Source organism: Haliaeetus albicilla, chromosome 25 (assembly GCF_947461875.1).
Source record: "Haliaeetus albicilla chromosome 25, bHalAlb1.1, whole genome shotgun sequence".
Taxonomy (NCBI): domain Eukaryota; kingdom Metazoa; phylum Chordata; class Aves; order Accipitriformes; family Accipitridae; genus Haliaeetus; species Haliaeetus albicilla.
This window is the reverse complement of record NC_091507.1, coordinates 17,782,344-17,804,299: the sequence shown is the minus strand read 5'-3', so window position 1 is coordinate 17,804,299 and position 21,956 is coordinate 17,782,344. Positions and strand designations below refer to the sequence as shown.

The 21,956-nt window shown below is 40.3% G+C and overlaps 1 protein-coding gene across 9 annotated transcripts; it reads right to left on the bottom strand.

Moving 5' to 3' along the window:
• Window positions 1-1,347: 1,347 nt before the first annotated feature.
• Window positions 1,348-20,960, bottom strand: LOC104321966 (interleukin-1 receptor type 1). 9 transcript variants are annotated; one of them, XM_069770123.1, is made up of 13 exons: window positions 20,866-20,960; window positions 19,995-20,121; window positions 19,258-19,444; window positions 16,477-16,546; window positions 12,891-13,134; window positions 12,393-12,579; window positions 11,411-11,573; window positions 9,440-9,505; window positions 8,773-8,878; window positions 6,606-6,754; window positions 6,164-6,307; window positions 4,554-4,715; window positions 1,348-4,073 (listed from the first exon to the last, which is right to left on the bottom strand). In XM_069770123.1, the coding sequence occupies exons 3-13, from the start codon at window positions 19,303-19,305 to the stop codon at window positions 3,682-3,684; spliced, it is 1,731 nt and encodes a 576-aa protein (XP_069626224.1). In that variant the 5' UTR covers window positions 19,306-19,444; window positions 19,995-20,121; window positions 20,866-20,960; the 3' UTR covers window positions 1,348-3,681. The 9 variants fall into 9 exon arrangements, with proteins under 9 accessions (XP_069626224.1, XP_069626223.1, XP_069626225.1 ...); XM_069770122.1 differs by lacking the exon at window positions 20,866-20,960 and adding an exon at window positions 20,719-20,823; XM_069770124.1 differs by lacking the exon at window positions 20,866-20,960 and adding an exon at window positions 19,887-19,960 and having other exon boundaries at window positions 20,064-20,487.
• Window positions 20,961-21,956: the final 996 nt, after the last annotated feature.

The following is a 21,956-nucleotide window of genomic DNA, read 5'->3' as shown; positions in this document are numbered from 1 at the left end:
GTGACCTCTCAGAAGAAGTCACACACGAGCTGTACTTTTTAACTGTGCCCCTGATGCCCAGCAGACATCAGACTCCTTTTCCAATTGATTTCAACATGGGAAATCCTCAGCGGGCTGCAGACACAAGTGGTTTGTACTACTTTCTAGCTCACTTTTAGTGACTAATGTTCAGTTTCTCTCAACAAATGCATCAGGTCCTGGTTAATATTATCCCATCTTAAAAGAGAACAAGTGCTGTACTTTGCCTTTACTCTCAGGAATAATGAGCGTAGGGATGAGAGGAGGAAACTCTGTTGCTTCTCCGTTCATGCCTTGTAGTATCTATGACTAAATCAGAGACCTGGGAGTCTTCTGGAGTAAAGCTGCTAGCCACTGATTTTACTTACCTGTATTCTAAAGCTCTACAATGTAATACAGCCTTAAGTATTTCTAGGAAAAAAAGCCTCTCCTTAGCCCAGATTTTATAAACATTAACTGTATTCTGTCTGCTTCATCTTCAACCTAACTGCAGCTATAGAAGGAGGTATAGTAGTTAAGCTATCAGAGCCTCTGAACAAAAGGCAGAATGGGTTTCCCCCTCCAGCAGAAGCTCAAGGCACCAAGATAAAGAGGAAATGCAAAGTCACTTTTTTTTTTGCTCTTCTGCCTTCTAGGATGCAATACAGAGGTAAATTAAAAGGAAAAAAAGAAAAAGAGTCAGTCAGGGCTGTCCCATCTGGGGCCACCACATAGACTCCACCAGGTTATAACAACCTGTTCTGGGTTTGGGCTCAGAACACATGTTCCTCCCCATCACATAAACCTCTATCCATTAATTAATACAGTCATAGCTGTGTACATTAAAACCTGAAACAGGCCATCTCTTGACACTAGCTGCCATAAAGGTAAGAAAGTGGGATATGGAAAATTATGAAAAGAGGAAAGTCTCCCAGAAAAAACTAGCCTCACAGTATGGATTAAAAGACTCAGTGGAATTGTAAAATTTGAGACAAGTTAATCACAAGGCAAGAAAGGGAAGGGGCAATGCGGAGTGCCAAATAAATTGACAGGAACAAGCCAATAGAAGTAAATATCATATAGTTATGGTTGAAAAGTAAAAAATGGTGCAGAGAATGCTTTCAATGTATCTTACACCACAGACTTACCATTCAGACCGTCTTCTCTGTCAGCTTAGATAGACAAAAACTGAAATATATCTACTACATTGCGGTGAACAAATACTTTTTCGTGGATTACATTGCATTTGCCTTTTCCTTCTGAAGCTACCAAGTTTCCAGAAGCAGACCTCTAGCCAACTAATCATTTGTGCTCTTTATTAAAAAAAACCCTCCAATCAGCACATAGGTCTCTACTGGATTTCTTTTATTGTACCACAAAAAAATAGTCTGTTTTCCTATGTGACTTGCAAAAAAAAAGTTTCCAAGGGGGAAAAAAACACAAAGTTCAGCCTCAGAATAAAGTCCCATGATAAAAGGATAAGCCACTTTATGTCGTACTACATTCAGGCAGTTAGCTAACAATTAACCACAATAACTGAAACCTTTCTCCCACACTCATTTTCACATAAGAATACTAAAATGCCTACATAATGATACCAAATGTTGTTGTTTAAAAGAAAGAATCAGGTAGATAAATACTGACTCACAATCATCTGTCTTCACTTAAGAGTCTTTAGGAGTCTCATTTAGTAGGAAAATGCTTATCTTGAATATTGTAGCAAACCTCTGAAAAAAACTATGAAAAAAGTAGCCAGAAATCATAACAGCACATTCACAGAATAAAGAAAAAGTACCAGCACAACTCCATGCAAATCAATGTACTTATCTGTAGTACTGGAAATCCTAGTCACTGGTATTTTTTTTATTTCAAAGTATATAAAATTAAGACATCAAAAAAATCTACCACAGTTTCAACATCTTTTCTTTGTTATTTCTCTCATTCTACATAGAAAGTAAGAGGGTTCTGTTTTTGAACACAAGTGGAAAAAAAAAAAATCTTTGAAGGAAAGTGTAATTTTCCACACTTTTCTGAGCAAGTCTAAGTCTAAACACAGTGTAAAAATTTGACAATAATGATTATCTAAACTCTCTAGTTCCTAAATTTATTTTTTAAAGGTTCCAGCCTAAACATTATGCATTTCCAAAGAAGACTGATTCAACGTGTACTAGAACAATAGTACCTCATCTGATGGATCTATCCTGTTCAGGTTTCATGGCGACATCTCAGAAGTAAGTCTCTAGTCAATGGAGGCTGTGGAAAATTACACTGCTGTGAACCCCACAGCCAGCAGAATGAGACACTGCTCGTTAAGGATTATTTGCTAGATCTTCTCAAAGAAAAAGGTACCATGAAATGCTATTGCAAATTCTTCATTTTAAACACACATTCCACTCCTGGACCTTGCTTCCTCTCCCATCAATGCAGCCCAATGAAGAGTATATTCTACAGCACACACACCTCTGAGAACCAGCTGAAAGGAATTCAGTGACAGATCCTATCCTGGCAATAAAGATAATGTAAGAACCTACTTAACTTCAGAAAAGAACAAAAAAAGCAAGCAGAATTCACATTTGCATTTAGATGATGCTCTTCAAGGCTGGAGCATGAAAACTCTTGCCACTTCAGACCACCCTGAAAAGGAAGCAGCATGTTGTTTTCTCATGGTGTTGAACACAGAGCAACAGATCGGGGTCCAGAAATACCAAGCTACTCATAAGCAGGTTGATATAGCCACACGCCTCTAATTTCTTCTTTCACAAGTAGACAAGATATTATTTCTTGCCATTAACACCTGGTCATGTTTCAGAACCGGCCATTTTCCAGACTCTCCAGGATACCCAGTCCAAGCATAGTCCTTTGATAGATTCTCAGTACATTTCTGTGCTTGTAGTTAGCACAGTTGAGACATGGAATGAGAACGTCTGGTTTCCAGAGTAGCAGCACAGTCTAGAAAGCTTCCAGTTTGCAAGAAATCTGAAGTATTTTCAGTTTCCTGACCATTTCAAGAGGCTAAGTTTAGAAACACCCCACAGACCAGGTATCACAGAATTATTCAACAAATATCTAAAAAGCCATGGATTCCATTCCATTTGCTGAACACATTTGGCACCAATTGTTCAGCTGAAACATATTTAGTGTTGTGAGGAGTTTTAAATATATCTGCTATGTCATGTATTTCCCCAACTCCTTCAATAAGCAAGGATGAGGCCTGTTGCTCAGGAGGGGACCCCAAAGCTTGCACAGTGCAGATTCTTGCAGTAATGAGGAAGTCAATCACAGAGAGGCAACAAGAAGAGGAACAGAATGACTAGGAAAATGCTGACGACAGAAACAGATTTTTGATTTATCAACTGCAGATTAAATTTTTAAAAAATGGACTTCACAGCTGCTTCTTCAGTGGATATTACATTTATGTGGACCATGACTATTTAATAGTCTACCAGCATCAGCAACGTTTACTTCTCATATCTGTGTGAGACTAACACAACAACTTGTTTCATTATCCAAAACCCAGAACGGAAATAAAAGTTGCACAGTTTGTCTTCTAGGGTGTAATTTGGGGAAAGTATGAGTAGTTTTTACTCCTTGAAGAAAACATTTACTTTATATTATAAATAATTTGTGTAAAAAAACCCCCACATTTCAGAATTACCTTCTCAGTATTATTTTCATAAGTGCATCTTAACTTCCCTTTGCTGCAGAATTCTTCAAAGTTAGGGGCAACAAATATACGTCAGAATAAGATACCTTTTTCTTGGATGGCATTTGATAGCGCACATTTTTCCAGAATCTTGTATTTGCTGAACGAGATTTCTCTGAGAAGTCCCCTTTCCATTGGATAGCTCCATGTTTTTGCTTAATGTATCTGATTGATTCCGGCATGCTTGTGTAGTCCTGTATTTCATCCATTTCTATAAGAATCACTTGAATCCCATCACGGATGAGAGCATTATACATAGCTAGTTGTTGTTCAGAGGTGCCTTGAAACAGGCAGCAACTAGATGTTTCTGATCCCAAAATAATCATCAGTCTTCTGCTTTGCTTAAGGGTTTCATCAGTAACACTGACCACAGCTATAAGTAATGAAGGAACAATCAAAGTTTGCATAGAAACTTTACAACTGATGTAAAATATTTCTTAATTTTAAAATTGCATATGTATGGAGCAGTGGCTAGCTCAGAGGACTAGTTTAAGATCTCCACACTATCATTCATGATTCATTGGATGAAATTACTGATAAAAATTGTTTTCTTCAGTCCCCAGCCACAGATATTGTTCAAAAAACCTCAACAATATTAATGCTGCTGAATCCTCCTTTGTTCATCACTACAAAAAGTGCAGATACTCATAACATCAAAACAGAATTTTTGGTAAGAAACCAAAAAATTTCAAAATAAAAAAATTGTCCATTGGACAAATGGACAAATTATCCATTAAAAACAAATACAGCTTTGTTTTCCAAAAATAGGCATTTTTTAATTGTATATATAATCTTGTAACCCGAGAACAATATGCCAAAAGACAACCTAATAACTCTACTCATTAAAGCATACCTTCTCCCAGTAAATCATCCCTTCCTAATATGAAGAGATTATATCCACATTGTTGTTCTAAAACATCAGGGAGTACGCTATGAACAAAGGTTTCTAGACGATAGAAACTTCTACCTCCACTGCTTTTTGTGTACAGGACATATGCATCGTAGATTTTCCCATCTAAAACAAACACAAATGTTTCTATTAAAAAACTAAAAATCAGCAACATGCCTTTTGCAAGGTTCCATTTTTGACTGTTTAAAATAAGTAATGGGAGGCTGATTCACCTATCTGACTGAATGATGTCAAAGCACTAAAATGCTCTACAAATCAAAAGAAAGATCATCAGCCACAAAACCGGACTTCTTTTCTCATCATGGGGACGGATGTGCCAGCAAGTCAGCTGGATGCAGGACCTGGGAACTGAGGAAGGAGCCCCCAACCCCAGGGGTGCCAGGACATTAAGAAAGTGTCCTGTTGCAGGACATTCTTCACCACCTCTCCTGAAACAAACTCAACAGCAGTTATCGCCACTTCTGACTAACCACAAGAGACGGTGGAAGATGGCAATTCTTTCTCGTAATATTTTTGTGGGGGAAAGGCAGGTAGAAGAAAAGGCCAAAAGGCAGCTGGTGTTTTGAGAGTTAAAATTGCATAATAAACAAGAACGAAGGAACCAAATCAAAATCAGATTTAACTCAACAAGTTAAGTTTAGCTCAAGTTTCTTTGGGTTTTGGTTGGGGTTTTTTTGGTTTGTTTTTTTTTTTTTAATTAGAACTCTATTAAAGTGTTCTGGGAAAACTAAAATTTTAACCAGAAGTTGAAATTACTTTTCTGTGAAAACATTTAGAACAGCCATGAGGAAACATTAACTATCTCAATGCACATAATCCATTTACTTTCAAGCTATGGGGAACTTCAGACAGTCTAATTCTGAGCACTGCCATGCATAATATCTATAATGTTGCACTTATTCCAATTTTTTCATACCTATCCAATGTATTTGTCTACACCACAGCAATCAAAACACATAAGAAGAATCACATAATAGAGAACTAGTAGCATTTTTTCTCTTTGGCATGTAAACATCATAACTGACAGGACTGAAAGAAAAGTGTTGAGTAAAAGAAGTTGGAAAAAAAGAAAACTAACAAAATTAATCTCTGAGAAAAGAGAGTCTGATTTTCAATATAAATATTTAATGCACGTCTTTAAACAGCTAGTTTACAGGATGTAGCTCTGCTGACACCTATTGATCATCATCAGAGTGACCATAAATCTACATGTAAAGAAACTACTTTACAGAAAAGCAAAAAGCAACATGCTAATTTGGCAATAACCTGGAGGTCTTTTTGACCTATCCCACCATGACTGCCTTCAACATTATGCAGTGTTTATTAACTCAACTATGATTATATATTTTACCCATATGACTGAAAAAAATCCCCCCCCAAATGTCTTTGTGTGTATCTGAAAATTCCTCAAAGAAATTCCACATACATTCTACTAAATAATCACATTATTGCTTAGAAGTAATGGCAAGTGGAAAAAAAAAAAAAAAAAATCAATAAGCTAGTTACACTAGCTAACATACTACAGACTAACATACCTGGTCACACTCACATACCTTCCTTACTTGCAAAGGCACAGACAGAATTACGGTACCAAAGCACCAAGTCAATCTTGAAAATCTTGTAGATTATTAAAGTAATAAATGTTAATATTAACAAAGAGACAAGTCCTCCAGTCAGCCATCTTTTTATATCAGGAACTGCACAAAAATACAAGAAGACTGTATTTTAAATGTTAAATTTGTCCAAACCTTTCCTTTCACACAAATGTAATACAAATTTGAGTATCATATTTCTCACTTCCATCTACCTATTTTTTTTAATAATGATAAATACAATACTACAGTGACGCCTTCCCTATGCACAGGTACATGTATACATACTGCAAACTCTAATCCATCTGCCTCCTATCAATATGATATATGAGCATTTGGTATCAAAACCCCTTCTGAGGAAGTCAAGACAAACACAGGCCTCAAAAATAACAGTATTTCTTACCTCTGCGTTTTAATATAATATAGGATGCAACCTGCCCAAAGGCATTTGAAGCTTGACAGACAAACGGTTGTTCATAATCTTCACTATTCACTTCCAAAATTATTAACTTTACAGAATGCATAGGGCGTCCATCGTAAGAAGTTTCCTCCCTATCCAAAAGGCGACAAATAGAGCCATAAAACCACAGCCCTTTCTGGAATGGCTTCATCACTAACAGCTGCAGCATGACAATGGGTGTTTCCATCTGCAAACATCAATCACACTTCAGAATAGATGAGCAATCACATTATATGAAGGAAACCCAAACAAGAGTCGAGCCTCTAACTGACATTTAGCATAGACACTGGAAAACATCAAGACGTTATCTTACCTGAAGCTGTGTTTCCCCAAAGGAATATAAGGTTTCTATAGGCTGAAGTACAAAAATACACTTTACAAACCTAAGCAAACCCTTGTTATGGACTTCCCAGCCCCTGTAAGAGTAGGTGAAGAGAGAGAAACTCCACAACATGATATGACACAAAAAGAGGCCCTGGTACAAGGGCATCATCTTGCGGTAAGCAGCTCTGGGACAGGGAAGACATCAAAGGTGGTGACCCTGCAGCAGACAACACCAACTCACAGTGTGATTCTAGCTGCAGGGAGTGGAGTCTAAACTGCTGCTTCACCCCACAGATCAGAACAGACTTGTAACAGCTACAGTGTCAGGCTGCACCATTAAGAGACACAGATTATCCCCTATACATTGTACAAGGAACAAATGAATCAACATCATTAATGCAACCAATGACTAATGGGTGCACAGACAACTACGTAAGTGCTAGGAAGTACAAAAAAATAACACTGCTTTTATGGTATCAATTCAGTGACCATGTGCCTCTGCATTATGGCCCAATTGTTTATGGCACTGCAATTCCTTCTGACACTAGAATATATTACTTTTGTATAGGGTTTTCTCTTGGTGAGCACTCAAAGAATTCAGCATTTTATTTCCCCCATTGTTTTATGATAAGACCTATTTCCCACAACTATATTCTTACTTTGAAGATATCGTTCTCATTTCTTCATCAGTTTTTTAGTCATAGATAGTGCTTGAGAAGTCGCAAAAATGATCACATTTTTTCTTCCTAGCACCACCACGAGATGAGGGCTGACAAAAAACCTGCAATTTTTACTTCCCAACCTGTCACACCTAAGAAACTTTCAGGTTGCCTTCTGCTCCAATTTTAGTTGCTTTTTCAAGTCAGGTCTACTTTCTTCCCTCCTAACTCCATTTAACCTGCCTTTCACCCTCACCATATCTCCCAGTTGCCCTTCTCATGCTTTACTCAGTCCAGGTCCATTCTCCTCCCAAACCCCAACTCATCACTGGAAATCCGTCTCCCTTTTCTCCTCTCACCCCACTGAGCTTCAGTACAAATGTCTTCAAAAAAGTCTTCCATTATAGCTCTTCAGCTGATCTCAGTTACATTTCTCTAACTCAAGGCTCTTAAACCTGGAAGTCTCAATTACTCCTGTAAAGCATGGTTTGACCTCTTGAAACCTTTCAGAGAGGCAGACGTGAGGGGAAAGGAAAATGCAGAAGAAAGAGACAGTCTGAAGATCATGTGCTTGGACATGCTTGATCCAACTAAAAGAAGTCTCTGCTAGGCCAGAGCCTGCTCAATAGAAACTGTATCACAATTATGAAACTGTGTCATGGTTTAACCCCAGCCAGCAACTAAGCACCACTCAGCTGCTTGCTCGTTCCCCACCCCCACCCCCACACACACAGTGGAATGGGGGAGAAAATTGGGGAAAGAAGTAAAACTCCTGGGTTGAGATAAGAATGGTTTAATAGAACAGAAAAGAAGAAACTAATAATTATAACACTAATAAAATGACAACAGCAACTGTAAGTCTATAAAACACCTTTTCCCAAGGTTGAAAATTAAGACAGATTTTTACAATGATTAAAAAGAGCACAATCACATGTGAAGGCCACGCAACTCCTAAGTTTCAAGTTTCTACTTCAAAGCAGGAAGTGAACTGGAGGAAGCAGGAGTTAAAGAGTTTTTAAAAAGAAAGCTATCTAAGCAAGTGAAAAACATTGCTAAATATTTTAATGTCGAAGAAAGTTCTACTTGGGTTGCCAACACAGCATTTTCTAATCTGAAAACATACTTACTCATAGGGACTTGCAAAAATTCTGCTCATATACACACCGTTGCCTGTCCAAAACACCTCATACCCATCGGCACCTGTTGTATTGCAATCCACTGTAACCTGTGAGCCTATAAAATTATGGTACAAAGTGAAAAGTTAATTTCCATAATCTAATTAAAGTCTATACAATTCTGTTCACAGATTCCCACACAGACCAGCTAAGGATGGTCCCACACCCTTTCAGAAGAGTTACTCTAACAGAGGGTCTATATACGCAGTGATGTTCAAGTTCATAAAGAGCCTAGTAGGAGGGAAGAAGCTAAATCCAGGAAGAAGATGCCTCTCTCTGGGGCATCACTTTCCCTGCAGATTCAAAGATGGATCTGTTCTTAGGATCTATTTCAGAGTGATGGAAAGCAACAGATGTGACAGAGAATCACTTGGGTTCCCTACAATTTTCCTCGCATCTGAGAAATTTGCCTAGGACTTTGTAAGCAACATGTCTTGTCTCTTTCCCTCTCACCCCAAAACACTCCTCCTTCAGGAGATCAACATAGAGAAACTGAGCTGGTCACTGAACTAGTTTTTGTCAAAAAACAAAACCAAGAAAACACAGAATATGGCACTCCTTGAGTAGAAGTTTCCACTAGGATACAAAATCATATTTCCTTATAAAGAAAACTACTTACCAAGTTCCACTTCAATTGAGTTGTTTCTTGGATAAGATATTTCTGGGGGCTTTTTTGGTGGGCTCACTGACCAAAAGAAAGAAAGTGCTTTTCAGAAAACCTAGGGCACTTGCAGTCTCTTCTATGCTCTACAACCTAAAAAAAACCCTGTCCTATGGGCAAGATTGTCAGCAATTTTATAACAGACATCACTCAATAGTAAAAGTATCATATCTCAGGTAGTCGTTACTTCTGACTTGAAGCTAAACTATTCTTTGCCCCACCTCTTTCAAAATGTAGTGCCACAAATCTCCACACACTCATGGTGGACTGGCTGTTCCATGGCATAAAAATCTTGTAATATTGCATGCACAGGTGCTCAGAAGGATATGGGTAAATATCTACAGTATTACGCCTCTACAATCTGGATAGCCTGTCACCCAGTACCCAACAGATACAAACTGGAGCCAAATACTTTTACAGTGCAATTCATCTATTTTAGACTTTTACTGTTATAAAGGGGAAATTTAATTTCTGTACTCTAGTTAAAGACCTTACAATTCTTCCCACAGCGCCATCTATAAGGAATTACAACACCATTGGCCCCCTTTAGACGTTTACACTAGGAGTTGATATGCGACACTCTGGAAAGCTTATTTCTCTCTACAGGCTACAAAGGGGGAGTAATCAATAGGTGGAGATCTAGACATCTACATTAGAAATGTCTCAGTATGGCTAAATGAATCCCAGCTTGGAGGGTCCATCACTGAACACACATATCTTTTCCAGCTGTCTCAGGCAGCTATAGGATGTCTTAGAACATTTCCTATCAGATATTCAAAGTTCAAGGAAGTTTCTCCAAGAGCACAAATTAACAAAAAGAAATCATAAAGCATCTCTTTTGAGACCCCTAGCAAAGCACACAGGATTGCCCCACATACATCTTTCCCTTCCCCTTCTGAAAACTGGGTCTGCCCTATTGCTTGGACCCCAAATCACCCATTTTAGTGTAGACTTGCTCAGCTGGAATCTTTAAAAACAACTGAGCTGCCTTCAGTCATTTACAGCAAAGGAGTGATATGATTTTGTTTCAACTGAGTAGTGGGAGCTGAAATGACACCAAGAGAGAAGTTCTAGGGGCAGATTTTAAGACCAGAATGATCACTTCATCTGGTCTGACCTTATGTTCCTTGTATTTTGTTTATCCACATCATACACATATGACATTATCATATATATATACACACACACATATTTGTATGCAATCTATTAGTAAACCTGAAAAAATGTCTTTCATCAGCTGGAATGTAAAAACACTATTGGTATTTCATACCTTGATATAGCACAGCCTTTTCAGTGATCCAATATCAATCTCATAATGCTGTGCTAGCAAAGGAGTTCGCATTTTACAGCTAGGCCTTCTTTTATGTTTTTTTGTTGTGCTGGTGGGCCCCTGACATAAATCAGGGTCTACTGAGCTAGATACATGGTATCAGGGATCAGCAGTTCTTGTGCTGAGGAGCTTAAAACCAAAAACAGAAGAGACAAAGGTTTGAAGGAAACAGACAGGACACAGAGTCAAGATACTGCTACAATTTGGGCTTGTAGAGTTCGTTCTTCTTGCATCCAGAGGATAATGTAAAAGAGAGAGAAGACAGACAGGCAGGAGAGAGGCTGCAGCTACAGCAGAAAGTATTGTACCTACCAAGCCTTACAGGGCACCTGTTTAGGGACCTTGGCAGCTGGTCTGGGCAGCAAAGCTTTGAGATACTAAAAGTTTGACAAGGGAACAAATCTTCAACACAGTAGCAACGACAGACAAAAACATATAAACTCCCAGTCGGCATTTCTTTCCCTCATATTTAGGTGAAAACTAGTAGCCCTAAGCAAGTCTATCCACAAATTCGGTCTTTCAGCTTCAGACTTTAGAAATTTGGACAAAAATTTGGAGTCATCATTCTGAACACAAACACAGTGACATTATCTACTTACCTTCTACTGTCAGACTGATGTCTCGTGAAATGTTATATTGTTTTCCATTGTAGGTGTATGTTGTTTCGCATGTATAGTTTCCTTGATCACGTACAGTCACATTGAAAATTATAAGATCCCTGTTTGAGAAGGCAAACCTTTTCCCTTCCAGCAGCTGGCAGTCCTAAACGTTTGTAAAGAGCTCTGTTAATTCATATCACTGTCTCTTTCCATGGTTTGTCTCTCTTTAATGCAATCTGAACTTTCAACAGACCACAGCATAAGGACGGATGCCTTGCAGAGGCTGAGGAAGAGCAAGGGTGGTGGAAGTAAGAAGCAAAACGTGCTTCATTTTGGCTCTGAGCTTTTACTTCAAAGATTTTCCAGTTCATTTCCTATAGAAAACAACTTTCAATATCAGAGAAATAAGAAAGTGAAATGCAAGTGTCAGGATTTGTAAAAGTATTCATTAATTAAGAATCACTCAATCATTGGACTTTTTTTTTTTTTTTAAAGTACTTAAATACTCTTGGTATCATATGGACTGCATGGGCACGAGGCAGGAATGCTGCAGAAAGCACTACGTTCTTGTAACAGAATGAGCCTATAAATAAGCAGAAACAATATGAAATAGCATTTATTTAATGGAACTATATTGAGCACATAATGGATATGCCACCTCTTACAAATAACATACGAAATCTGTTTCCACACAAAAGAAATTCACGACAGTGTTTCGCTAGCAGGTAAAAAGATGCCACCTGGCGGATATGTGGGTCAACGTCTCTCCTACATCTAAGCTGAATTTCTACTCCGTTAATCAAAAAACCAATGTACACCTTTAAAAGATAAACGGTCTTAATCCTCTTCCAATTTGTTTTAAAAGCATTTTTCTCCCATTTACAATAAATCTTTAGTTTTCCTCCTGCAATGCACAAACATTAGTGATTTATATTTTAAATAATGGACAGTTATAAGACAGTACAAAACACAGCATTCTCACCTTATACCAATGAACAGGCTGAATATTCTTGTCATTCCTGAAATAATCCAAGTGTGGACACACAACCTTTGCAGATGATGATGTGAATATCACCTCCTTTACAGCAAATTTTTCATTTAAGCATAAACCATCAATCCTCTCAAAAACTGTTACTTTTGTACAAGTTTTCCTGCAGCTTGTCAAATTCCTGCAATTAATATAACATAATTGAATTAGCCTATTTGGCATATTTTCCAGCTCAAAAATATATGGTATTCTTTCTGGAGAAGAAAGAGAGGACAAGAAGTTTACAGTTTCTCTAATAGATTTACTTTTTCCTACTAGGAAAAAGCACCCCAAAAATAGACTGACTTTCCCCAACCTAAAGTTAGTTTTTGTGAATGCACTCTCCCTTCTCTATTAGTACCTCTCTTACCCACCAAATTCTACTTGCTTTCTAGAAGTTATTCCCTTTGCAACCCATTTCTGTAACAACATAAATTTTTCTTAAACTTTCACCTTATGACACATTCATAATCTCCAGAATCTTCTAACATTGCAGGAAGAAACCAAATTAAATTATTCTGCTGATGAATTCTAGAAAATTTGTCTCTAGGCACAGCTGTCTGGTTACCAACTTTATACCATGTTAAGTTGTAGTCTTCACTTTTCAAGCTCTTTTCCAGTGAACATTTAATAGCAAGAGGCTGCCCATCAGGCACAAGACTTTGCCTCAACATCACATCATAGGCTTCACATTTCTCTAAAGGAAAGAGATAAACATTAAAGAAAACCTCAAACATTGTAAAAGCATATACTGAACTCATTTCTCGATTGCATTTAGAAAGTTTATTGGAGTTTTCACTTCCATTCGCAAGTCGTCTACTAAAAACACAATTATAATCCCTTATCTTTACAGTTGAGAGTACTACTTAGTGATATACAGATATAGTTATGCAACTGAAATAAAATGCTTGTTTTTGAATGCAAACTGTACACTCACTAGAATCTCTTAATTTGCAGCAGACTGTCATTTGTATGTTTTAGTTCAGATGCAAATTACTAAAGTACTTGTATTTCTCCAGTTTGTTTCATGCGAATGTACACAAACACACACATGCACACACAAATTTCACATTTAATGTCTTTATTTGTTAACTTCACTTAACTGTAGTCAAAGTAAGCCTTCAAGACAGACTATGTTTTCAGTACCCAAATGTCCTAAGAGGACACCGAAGTTAAAGTTGCTGTTGCACAAATATTGTTTCTTATGGAAATTTCAACTAACCCTTCATTTTGTGAGCATTTAGAGAGGAATTATTACAAGCACTTACCAATGAGCTCATTTTCTTTCCTCCTGACCCAAGGACATTCAGACAGGAAAAGAGCAACACCATGAGATTTTTTTTTTTTCATCAACATGACAAAAAAGGCACCAACTCTGGATACCATGGTCACACTCCTCAGTCAGTATTATATTTATCTAAAATTCCTTGTTTTGTTAGAATATAAGAACAGCCACAGAGTCACATAAGTTTCTGTCTAGCCCAAAACCCTGCCTCTGATAACAACCAGTGGCAAATGTGTAAGAAAAGAGAGTAGGACACAAAAAGTAGACTAATACTTTGCTTTCAGCCTCTTTCTTTCCTCTTATGTTTTGCATGAAAAACCATTCACTGGCTTTTATCACTTCTCTGGGTATCATGTATTTCTTGTTATGAGAAATGGCAAAGTAAACTTTCCCTCATCTGCCTAGTCTATGGTATTTACAATTTTATAGACCTCCATCACATCTTGCCTCAGTCATCTCTTTTCTTTACATCAAAATCCTCATTCATTTAATGACTTCTAATTATGGAAGCCATACCATATCAGACAACACTGTCACTCATCTCTCTACCTCTTCTGATACAGTCTTTCTGAGATAGAATGACCAGAACTGCAGAGTTCAATTGATGCACATTCACCATGGGGTTAGAGAGTAGCATAACGAAGCTTTCTGTTTTCTGCTCTACTGCTTCCCAAAAATTCTGCTTTTCTGACCACCACTGATGACAGAGCTAATGCTTCCAGAGAGCATCCAGAGATGTCAAAGTGGCATTTTTCCTAAGTGGTTATTAACTGACTTAATGCTCACATCACACACACACAGTATACATGTTTGTGCTATACATGTATGACCCTTCCAGGACCTCCATATCCATTTGATTTTACTTATTGACATTCTGTCACTAAACCTTTCAATATCCAGACATCATCTTCATAGTGAGCATTAGTTTTAACCACCAAAGGATAATTTTGTATCATCCACAGTTGTCACCCCCTCACTATAAATCTTTTCCAAATTACTTATCAAAACATTGATTTGCTCAGATATCTGTATCGAATGCCCCATAATAACTCTGACAGTTATAAAATGCTGTGGCCGCAGGAATGGATAACCCTTTTCTGCCACTAAACACTAATATTCTTAAATAGTGTCTTTTTTTTTTTTTAACATGATTCTTGCCTCAGTTTCTCTGAAATCCCCCTCTCCCAATGCCCTCCATTATTTCCATGGAGCAGGAAAGAAATTACAAGGTACACACATAACTAAACAGACAACAGAACTCTCTGTTACTGGGGGGAGGGCAGCCAAATAATCACCCTTCCATATGATTACTTACCCAACAACCAGACTATCCAATGGACTGGTGAACCCTGCAGCTTGTCCGTCCATGGGCAAAAAAACCCAAAACCAAACCAGAACCAAACTATTTCCAACCTAGCTTTCTAGAAACTCAAGGAATGGAAATTAAAAAAGTTTTTGTTTTAACAGTCTGGCACTGCTGCAAGATTCCAGGTGGAATGATAGGATTATGACAGCAACTCATCTGAACCGTTTTGAACATAAACTGGATTGTTGGTTAACAGCTGAAGGGCAGAAACAAGCAGTTGCAACCCACTAGCCTAGCAATTTTACAAAAATCTAGATGTTATATTATTGTCAAATGGCTGTATTTTCCAATATGGAAAAATCCTAAGGACACACTGTAAAGTTAAAACTACAACTCAATTCATCAGTTTATACACCAGAGAGTTGTGCTGCCTTTCAGACAGACCTTGACAGGCTGGAGAAGTGGGCTAACAGGAACCTCAAGAATTTCAACACAGGGAAGTGTGAAGACCTGCATCTGGTGAGGAATGACGCAAAGCACCAGCACAGGCTGGACACCATTCAGCTGGAAAGCAGATCTGCAGAGAAGAACACTGGGGTCCTGGTAGACAATAAACCGACCATGAGCCACCAATGCTCCCTCATGGCAAAGAAGGCTTATGGTGTCCTGGGCTGCATTAGGACCAGCCAGCAGGTCGGGGAAGGCGATCCTTCCCCTCTACTCAAGCACTGGTGAGGCCACATCTGGAGTACTGTAGCCAGTTCTGGGCTCCTCAGTACAAGAGAGACATGGATTTACTGGAGAAAGTCCAGCACAGGGCCACAAAGACAATTAAGGGAGTGGAGCACTTCTCACGTGAAGAGAGGCTGAAAGAGCAGGGACTGTTCAGCCTAGAGAAGAGAAGGCTTGGGGAGTGTGTGGGTTGATCTTACCAACGTGTATAAATACCTGATGGGAGGGAATGAAGAACAAAGAACTAGACTTTTACCAGTATGGCCCACTGACAGGACAAGAGGCAATGACCACAAATTGAAGCACAAAAAATTCCATCTGAACACAAGAAAACACTTTTTTACTGGGACGGTGATCAAACACTGGAACAAGTTGCGCAGAGAGGTCACGGCATCTCCATTTGTGGAGATGCTCACAATCCAACTGGACACGATACTGGGCAACCTGCTCTAGCTGACCCTTGGAGGGGGGTCAGGGAGGTTGGACTAGATGATCTCAAGAGTTCTCTTCCAACCTAAATGATTCTGTGATATGACAACACATAAAATAGCACATATTGTATGTTTTATAGGCTCCTGCTTTTAGGATTGTTTAAAAGAACTCACTGGCATGCGCATAAATTTGACTTTTACAGCCATTTTCACAGAAAATTAGTATTACTTGTGTGAAAAAATAAGTTTCAGAACAAGACTTCCCATAGCCACCAATAAACTTACCTGCAATAATTAAAGACAGAAATGCTGTTGTGATACTACACAAAACCAATGGTTTTGCTGTCATGTTTCCCTGCAGAAATTGAAAGAAAACCTTCAATTAGTGGTTTCCAATATAAACTTCCACAATTTAAAGTCAATGTTTGCATTACACAGTTAATACAGGATGCAGGAAATATAGGAATTGTCTTTGGCTTGTTTTGAGCCTGTTACCTGCTTGTTTTACCTGACAGCTCCTAATTATTACACCAGAAGAAAAAAAAAAAAATGAGTGAACATTTCCTATTCAGCTTGTCAAGCACTCAGGATTTTTTACATGTCTAGAACACTCCTCCCCAGTTCTTGCTTACCCAAGCTACAGTCTTAGTCTCTCTAATTGTCCCTTAGATGGAATCTGTTCTGATCATCTTCGCCACCCTCTTCTTACCATCTCCAGTTATGCTACAGCTTGTCTGAGGTGGGGAGGGTAGAACAGAACTTGCATACAGCCTTCAAAACATAGGGGCACTACGGATTTATAAACTAAAACAATGAATTTTTTTTCTGGGTTTTTTTTTTCCATAATTTCCTGATAATTTCTAACAATCTATTTGTTCTTTGAGTACTACTGAGTATTGACCTGATATTTCCATGAGCCTATGCAGTAAAATCCCAAGACCTCATCACTGAGTGTCAAAAATCAGGTAAACCCAGTCAGCCACTGAGCACATGTTAGGATTTTGCCCATATCTTTTCATTTAAAATTTTCTTTATGTTTATCTACAACAAATTTATTCTGCTATTATTATGCAGTCTATCATGACATCCTTCTGCCACGCTTTGCAACTAACAAACTCTGTATTCTAGCCTGAATAGCTTCGTATTGTGGGCAAATTCTGCCACTACAATAGTTCCCCTCTGTCCAGATCATTAAAAATACACACTGAGCTGAAGAGAGTTGTTTGGGACTCCAGTAGTGATCTTCCTCCACCTGAAAAATTGAGCATTTATCTTTTACCTACTTACTTATACATGTGAGAATAAACATATTATGGCAGCCTGGCTTCACTGACAGCGTCTACCAAATGCCTTTTGGAAATTAAGGCAGATTGTATCAACCATGTCTCCTGTATCCAGCATGTTCACATACATGTGTACAATTCTAACACACTTCTAGTATTTGAGAGCCATGACTTCCCTTTACAAGAGTCACTGTTGACTCCTTCCCTACCTAATTTATCTTCATTTCCACTGGTTCCATTCTTTAAAGCAGTTTCTACCTGGCTGCCTGCTGCAGATACCAGGCTCACTGGTCTCTACTTTCCTGGCTCTCTTTTGATCACTTGGGGAGAATAAAAAAAAAAAACATTTATCACTTTCTGGTCTTTCAGTCCCAAAGCTGCTTTAAATAAGACATTTACAACAAGAGAACACAAGAGTGAGTACCAGCCAGTTGTGATGCTTTTTTACAGATAATTTCGTTCTATTACTGCCTTTTACTGACTTTTCAATTTGAGACAGATCCTTTCATGGAAGATTAGCCATAAGAAAAGGTACTGGCACTAAAATCCACGCTCTTCCAAGATGAACACAAATGCAAAAACAACTTCTTTTTTCCCCTTGCTATGTTCGTAACTTCCCATAGCCCATCCCAAAGGGGGTTTTTATACCTGAATGATCTATTGGCTCTCAGGACTCTTCTTATCCCTAATGTGTCTGGAGAAGGATCTGTTAGCTGCATGCCTCTGATAAGTTAGTTGTTCCTTAACTTGGCCTGCCTTACTGGTTTTTTTCTGTTCAGCCTACCACAGTTTTTACAGCACTGAGAAAGGACAAATGCAATTATTCTAACGGAAGGATGAATAGGAGAACCCCATCCCTGTTGTGAAGAATCTTTAGCTGATCACCAGTTTCCACAATAGTCAAAGACGACACTTCCAGCTGCTGTGTCTTACTTCACCAAACTGACTCAGAAGCATGCCATATATTGAGTCATGCACACTGCTTCTTGCAGTGCCTGCTTTCTTCCTTCCTCCCCTCCACTTGCCTCCTCCCTCATTGCAAATTTCCGCTCAGATTACTAGGCAGGTCTTTTCTTGCCCAGCTGTAACACGGAATGAGTCCCATCAAGAATGCAGAGCATAAAAAGAAAGACACAAAACTTTAAAATCACTGCAGGAGGTTTATGTGTGTTAGCACAAAAGCTCCAACTTTCTTCACTAATTGTGATGGACAGTAACTCTTAAAATCTCTGGTTTTCAACTTTGAAGAAGATGAAAATATTATAACGAAAATAATTTAAAGAGAAAACAGGACTGAATAGACTCCACTTATGAACAGGTTGGTTTGTTGGGGTTTTTTTACGACTTCTCTGAATTGCTGTTTTTTCATAGGCTCTGTTCCGTTACAGCATTACCTTACTCTAGTGTTCTGTCTCACACATGCTCTCTTAAGCAGTTTTTTGCCCCAGCAGTAGATGCAGCAGTAGTATTTTGCCACATTCTGAAGGAAAGTCTTCCAGAATCCTGCTTCTCTATAAATTCAGTGTTCTATTTAAATTGTAACTTGCCCTTTTGCCAACACTGAAGACCTGGAAATATATATAGCCCTGTGTAAACCATACACATGAACTGCTCTGAGGAGACTCCTTCTCGTCTCTGACTTTTCACAATGAAAAAACTTCCATTTCTATGAAAGGTATACCCAACAGCAAAATTAGGCTCTGTTCTGTGCATGCATTCACATAATTCATGATGAAAATAACAAACATATGTCTGCAGAGTCAAGTGCATATGTTTTTCCTACCGCATTCCACCAAGATAAACAGCTGAATTTCTCCCTTTTCCCAGACATTTCGTCCACATCTTGAGCCTACAATCGACCCGTGGAGCTTTACCACTCAGGACGGAATTCAGCTGGAATTATCTTTGCCCAAATTTTCCAGAGGGGAAAAAATTCCATGTATCTGAGGCCATGTCCATAAAGTTTCACCCTGAAAAGCAATATTTGTATCAATTTAAGATTAAAAAAAAAGACAAGTTTCTGAAAGATGTCTTCAATGATACCTGCACCTGAATTGCAATTACAGCATCCATCATAGCACACAGTAAAGCATAATTCTCATTAAAATCTGTCATTAAATTGTTACAGCCACTTTTTCCTCTGCTGTCTAGTCTTTTCAAAGTTGATCTACTTCATTAAAAAAACCAAACTAGTCTCAGCAGAACTTCGAAGAATCACAGCTTTCGCTAATTTTTGCACACTTATGGCACGTTTTCTTTGAATGCCTTATTCAAGAACATGGACAGATTAAAACATGCAACGGTCCTGTTCTCAGAATTGAGAGAACTGACAGAAACTCAGAGCATCACACCATTTCCTTTACATAAGCCCCTGAACATTTTAAATCATAACAAAATATATATTCATATTACCTTAAAAGCTTCTATTAACTGCAAGGCACGCCATACCTCTTCAAGCGAACTTAATCAAGTGTCTCACTTTTGATCTAGGAGAAATGATTACAGCAAGTGCATATATACCTTTGGTGTCGAGGCACACCTAACTGGTGCTGAAGAGCTGGGTTAGGGCCCACGTTGGGATGCAGTTACAGCGCTGAGACAATCTCGATCGCCGTTTTTCCCGTGAATCGCTGACACCCCTCACCAGCTACGGCAGGAAATCATTTTTTCAATTTTCTTCCTTTACATTCTTAGGTATTCCTGGCAACATTCACCTGGAAGGAAGGGGCTGTAGCTCCTCAGCGCTGTCGGAACCGCGCTCCCGGCCGCCCTGAGGCGACCCGCTGCTGGCAGCGGAACCACCAGACCCCGGGGCCGAGACCGAACTTCGAAGAAAAGGCACTTTCACGCTTTCCCTCAGAAAATGAGAGCCACGTCACACCCGCGGCTCGCAGAGGAAAACGCTGACCTTTCTGAAGCAGGTTCCACTCCCACTCCTGAACTGTCCCCAGCCCGCGGTTTCCCCAGGAGACACCAGCTCCCTCTGAGACACCTCTCAGCCCCCCCAAAATAAACGGGACATGGGAGCCAAGCGCGGCTATGGGCGCCTCTCCACGGATTTACCCCCCCGGATCATCCCAAGCTGGCCGACGCCGCCCGCCCTCTTATCGCGACCGACGGAGAAGAGCGGTCCCCGCTACATTTAACCGTTCCCCCCCGCCACCGCCACCCCCGGCTTTCGGGGGCGGCCCCTCACCCCCCCCCCCCGGCCGGCATTACCACGGAGTCCTCCACCCACCCTCACCCGCTGCCCACGCCGCGAAACAGCCGCCCCGCTGTGAGGGGAAGCCCCGCCGTCCCCCTCACGGGCTGAGGGCGGGCACCCGGGTTCCCTCAGGACGGGGCGGGAGGGGGGAGCCGGCGCCCCGGGGAATCCCCGGCTGCTTCCTACCGGCTGCCGGCCCGGCCCCGGTCGTGTGAGGGCGGAGAGAGGCGGGGGCAGCCCCCGCTGCCGTCTCCTAGAAAGCCCGGGCAGCCCGCGGCGCGGCTGCCGGCCCTCGCCCCGTCTCACAGACGGCTCCTGCCGGCGAGGCCTCACCCTCCCCCGGCTGCCGCTTTCGCACACCTGGGTGCCCCCGCGTCAGGGCCGGGCCGGGCCGCCTCCCCTTCCCGCCCCGGCAGGTGTCCCGGCGGAGGCAGGCGGTGCTGATGAAACCCAGGCTGCGAAAAATAAGGAGTTGGAGGAAGAGCTGTTCTCTCTTGAAAAAGGCAGGGCGCCAGGCCAGGCGGCCGCCTCCCTTCAACCACCCCCGGAGCCGCCATCCCTCCCGCCCCGGGGCAGGCGCGGGGGCAGCCGGCAGGAGACCCTCCGAGTAAGGATTGGAAGATTTGGGGTGACTGACCTTTTTTTGTTGTGGGTTTTTTTTGTAGTACGGGCAGCCGCCAGCTTCCCTAGGTGAAGAGACCGTGTCACTGGAAGAGAAAGATCCCCTCAAGCCTGTGGAGGCTGTTGGCAGGAGCATCTCGGGGACATCAGCTGTTTTATTTGCTTCTTCAACAGGCCGCTTTGACAGCTTGCTCCGAGTTCCCCAGACTGCCACATCTCACTGAGATACTCGACTCCGAAGCTTGAACATGCAGGTTTAGTCCCATTTAGCCCCTCAGTTTTTACCCACAAACTTAGCTGCTCAGTAGCCCTGACATTTTTTTAGAGGTTGCTTAGCTTGTGGCTGTTCTGGGAGCAGTATGTTCGCTATATTCTGGTGTTTATTAGTTCTCCATTTCACTCGCACGCCACGGCTGGAGCCAGAGTTCTTCAAAGTAGGAGTTCTTCAAGTGTAGCATGGTGAACGCAGAAACAAATATGGGCACTTTTAAGGCTGCATTGTCACTTACTTGTTGACTAACTTGTTGACTAGCTACTGAAATAGATAGTAAGGTAGAGGAAAGCTCGCTCTTAGGTTCCTCCCAAAGTAGGCAGCAATCGTGGACCTTGTAGAATTATGAAAGTAGATGTTCTCATTATTGTTAAAAATACATCAT

Coding starts and splice junctions, on each gene's coding strand:
- LOC104321966 (XM_069770123.1), bottom strand. CDS start 19,305: ATGTCTGGGAAAAGGGAGAAATTCAGCTGTTTATCTTGGTGGAATGCG. Junction 13,135..16,476: donor TCTGTCTTTAATTATTGCAG/GTAAGTTTATTG, acceptor TCTTTCCTTTAG/AGAAATGTGAAGCCTATGAT. Junction 6,755..8,772: donor ATTTTTGCAAGTCCCTATGA/GTAAGTATGTTT, acceptor CCTTTTGGATAG/GGAGGAAACTTCTTACGATG.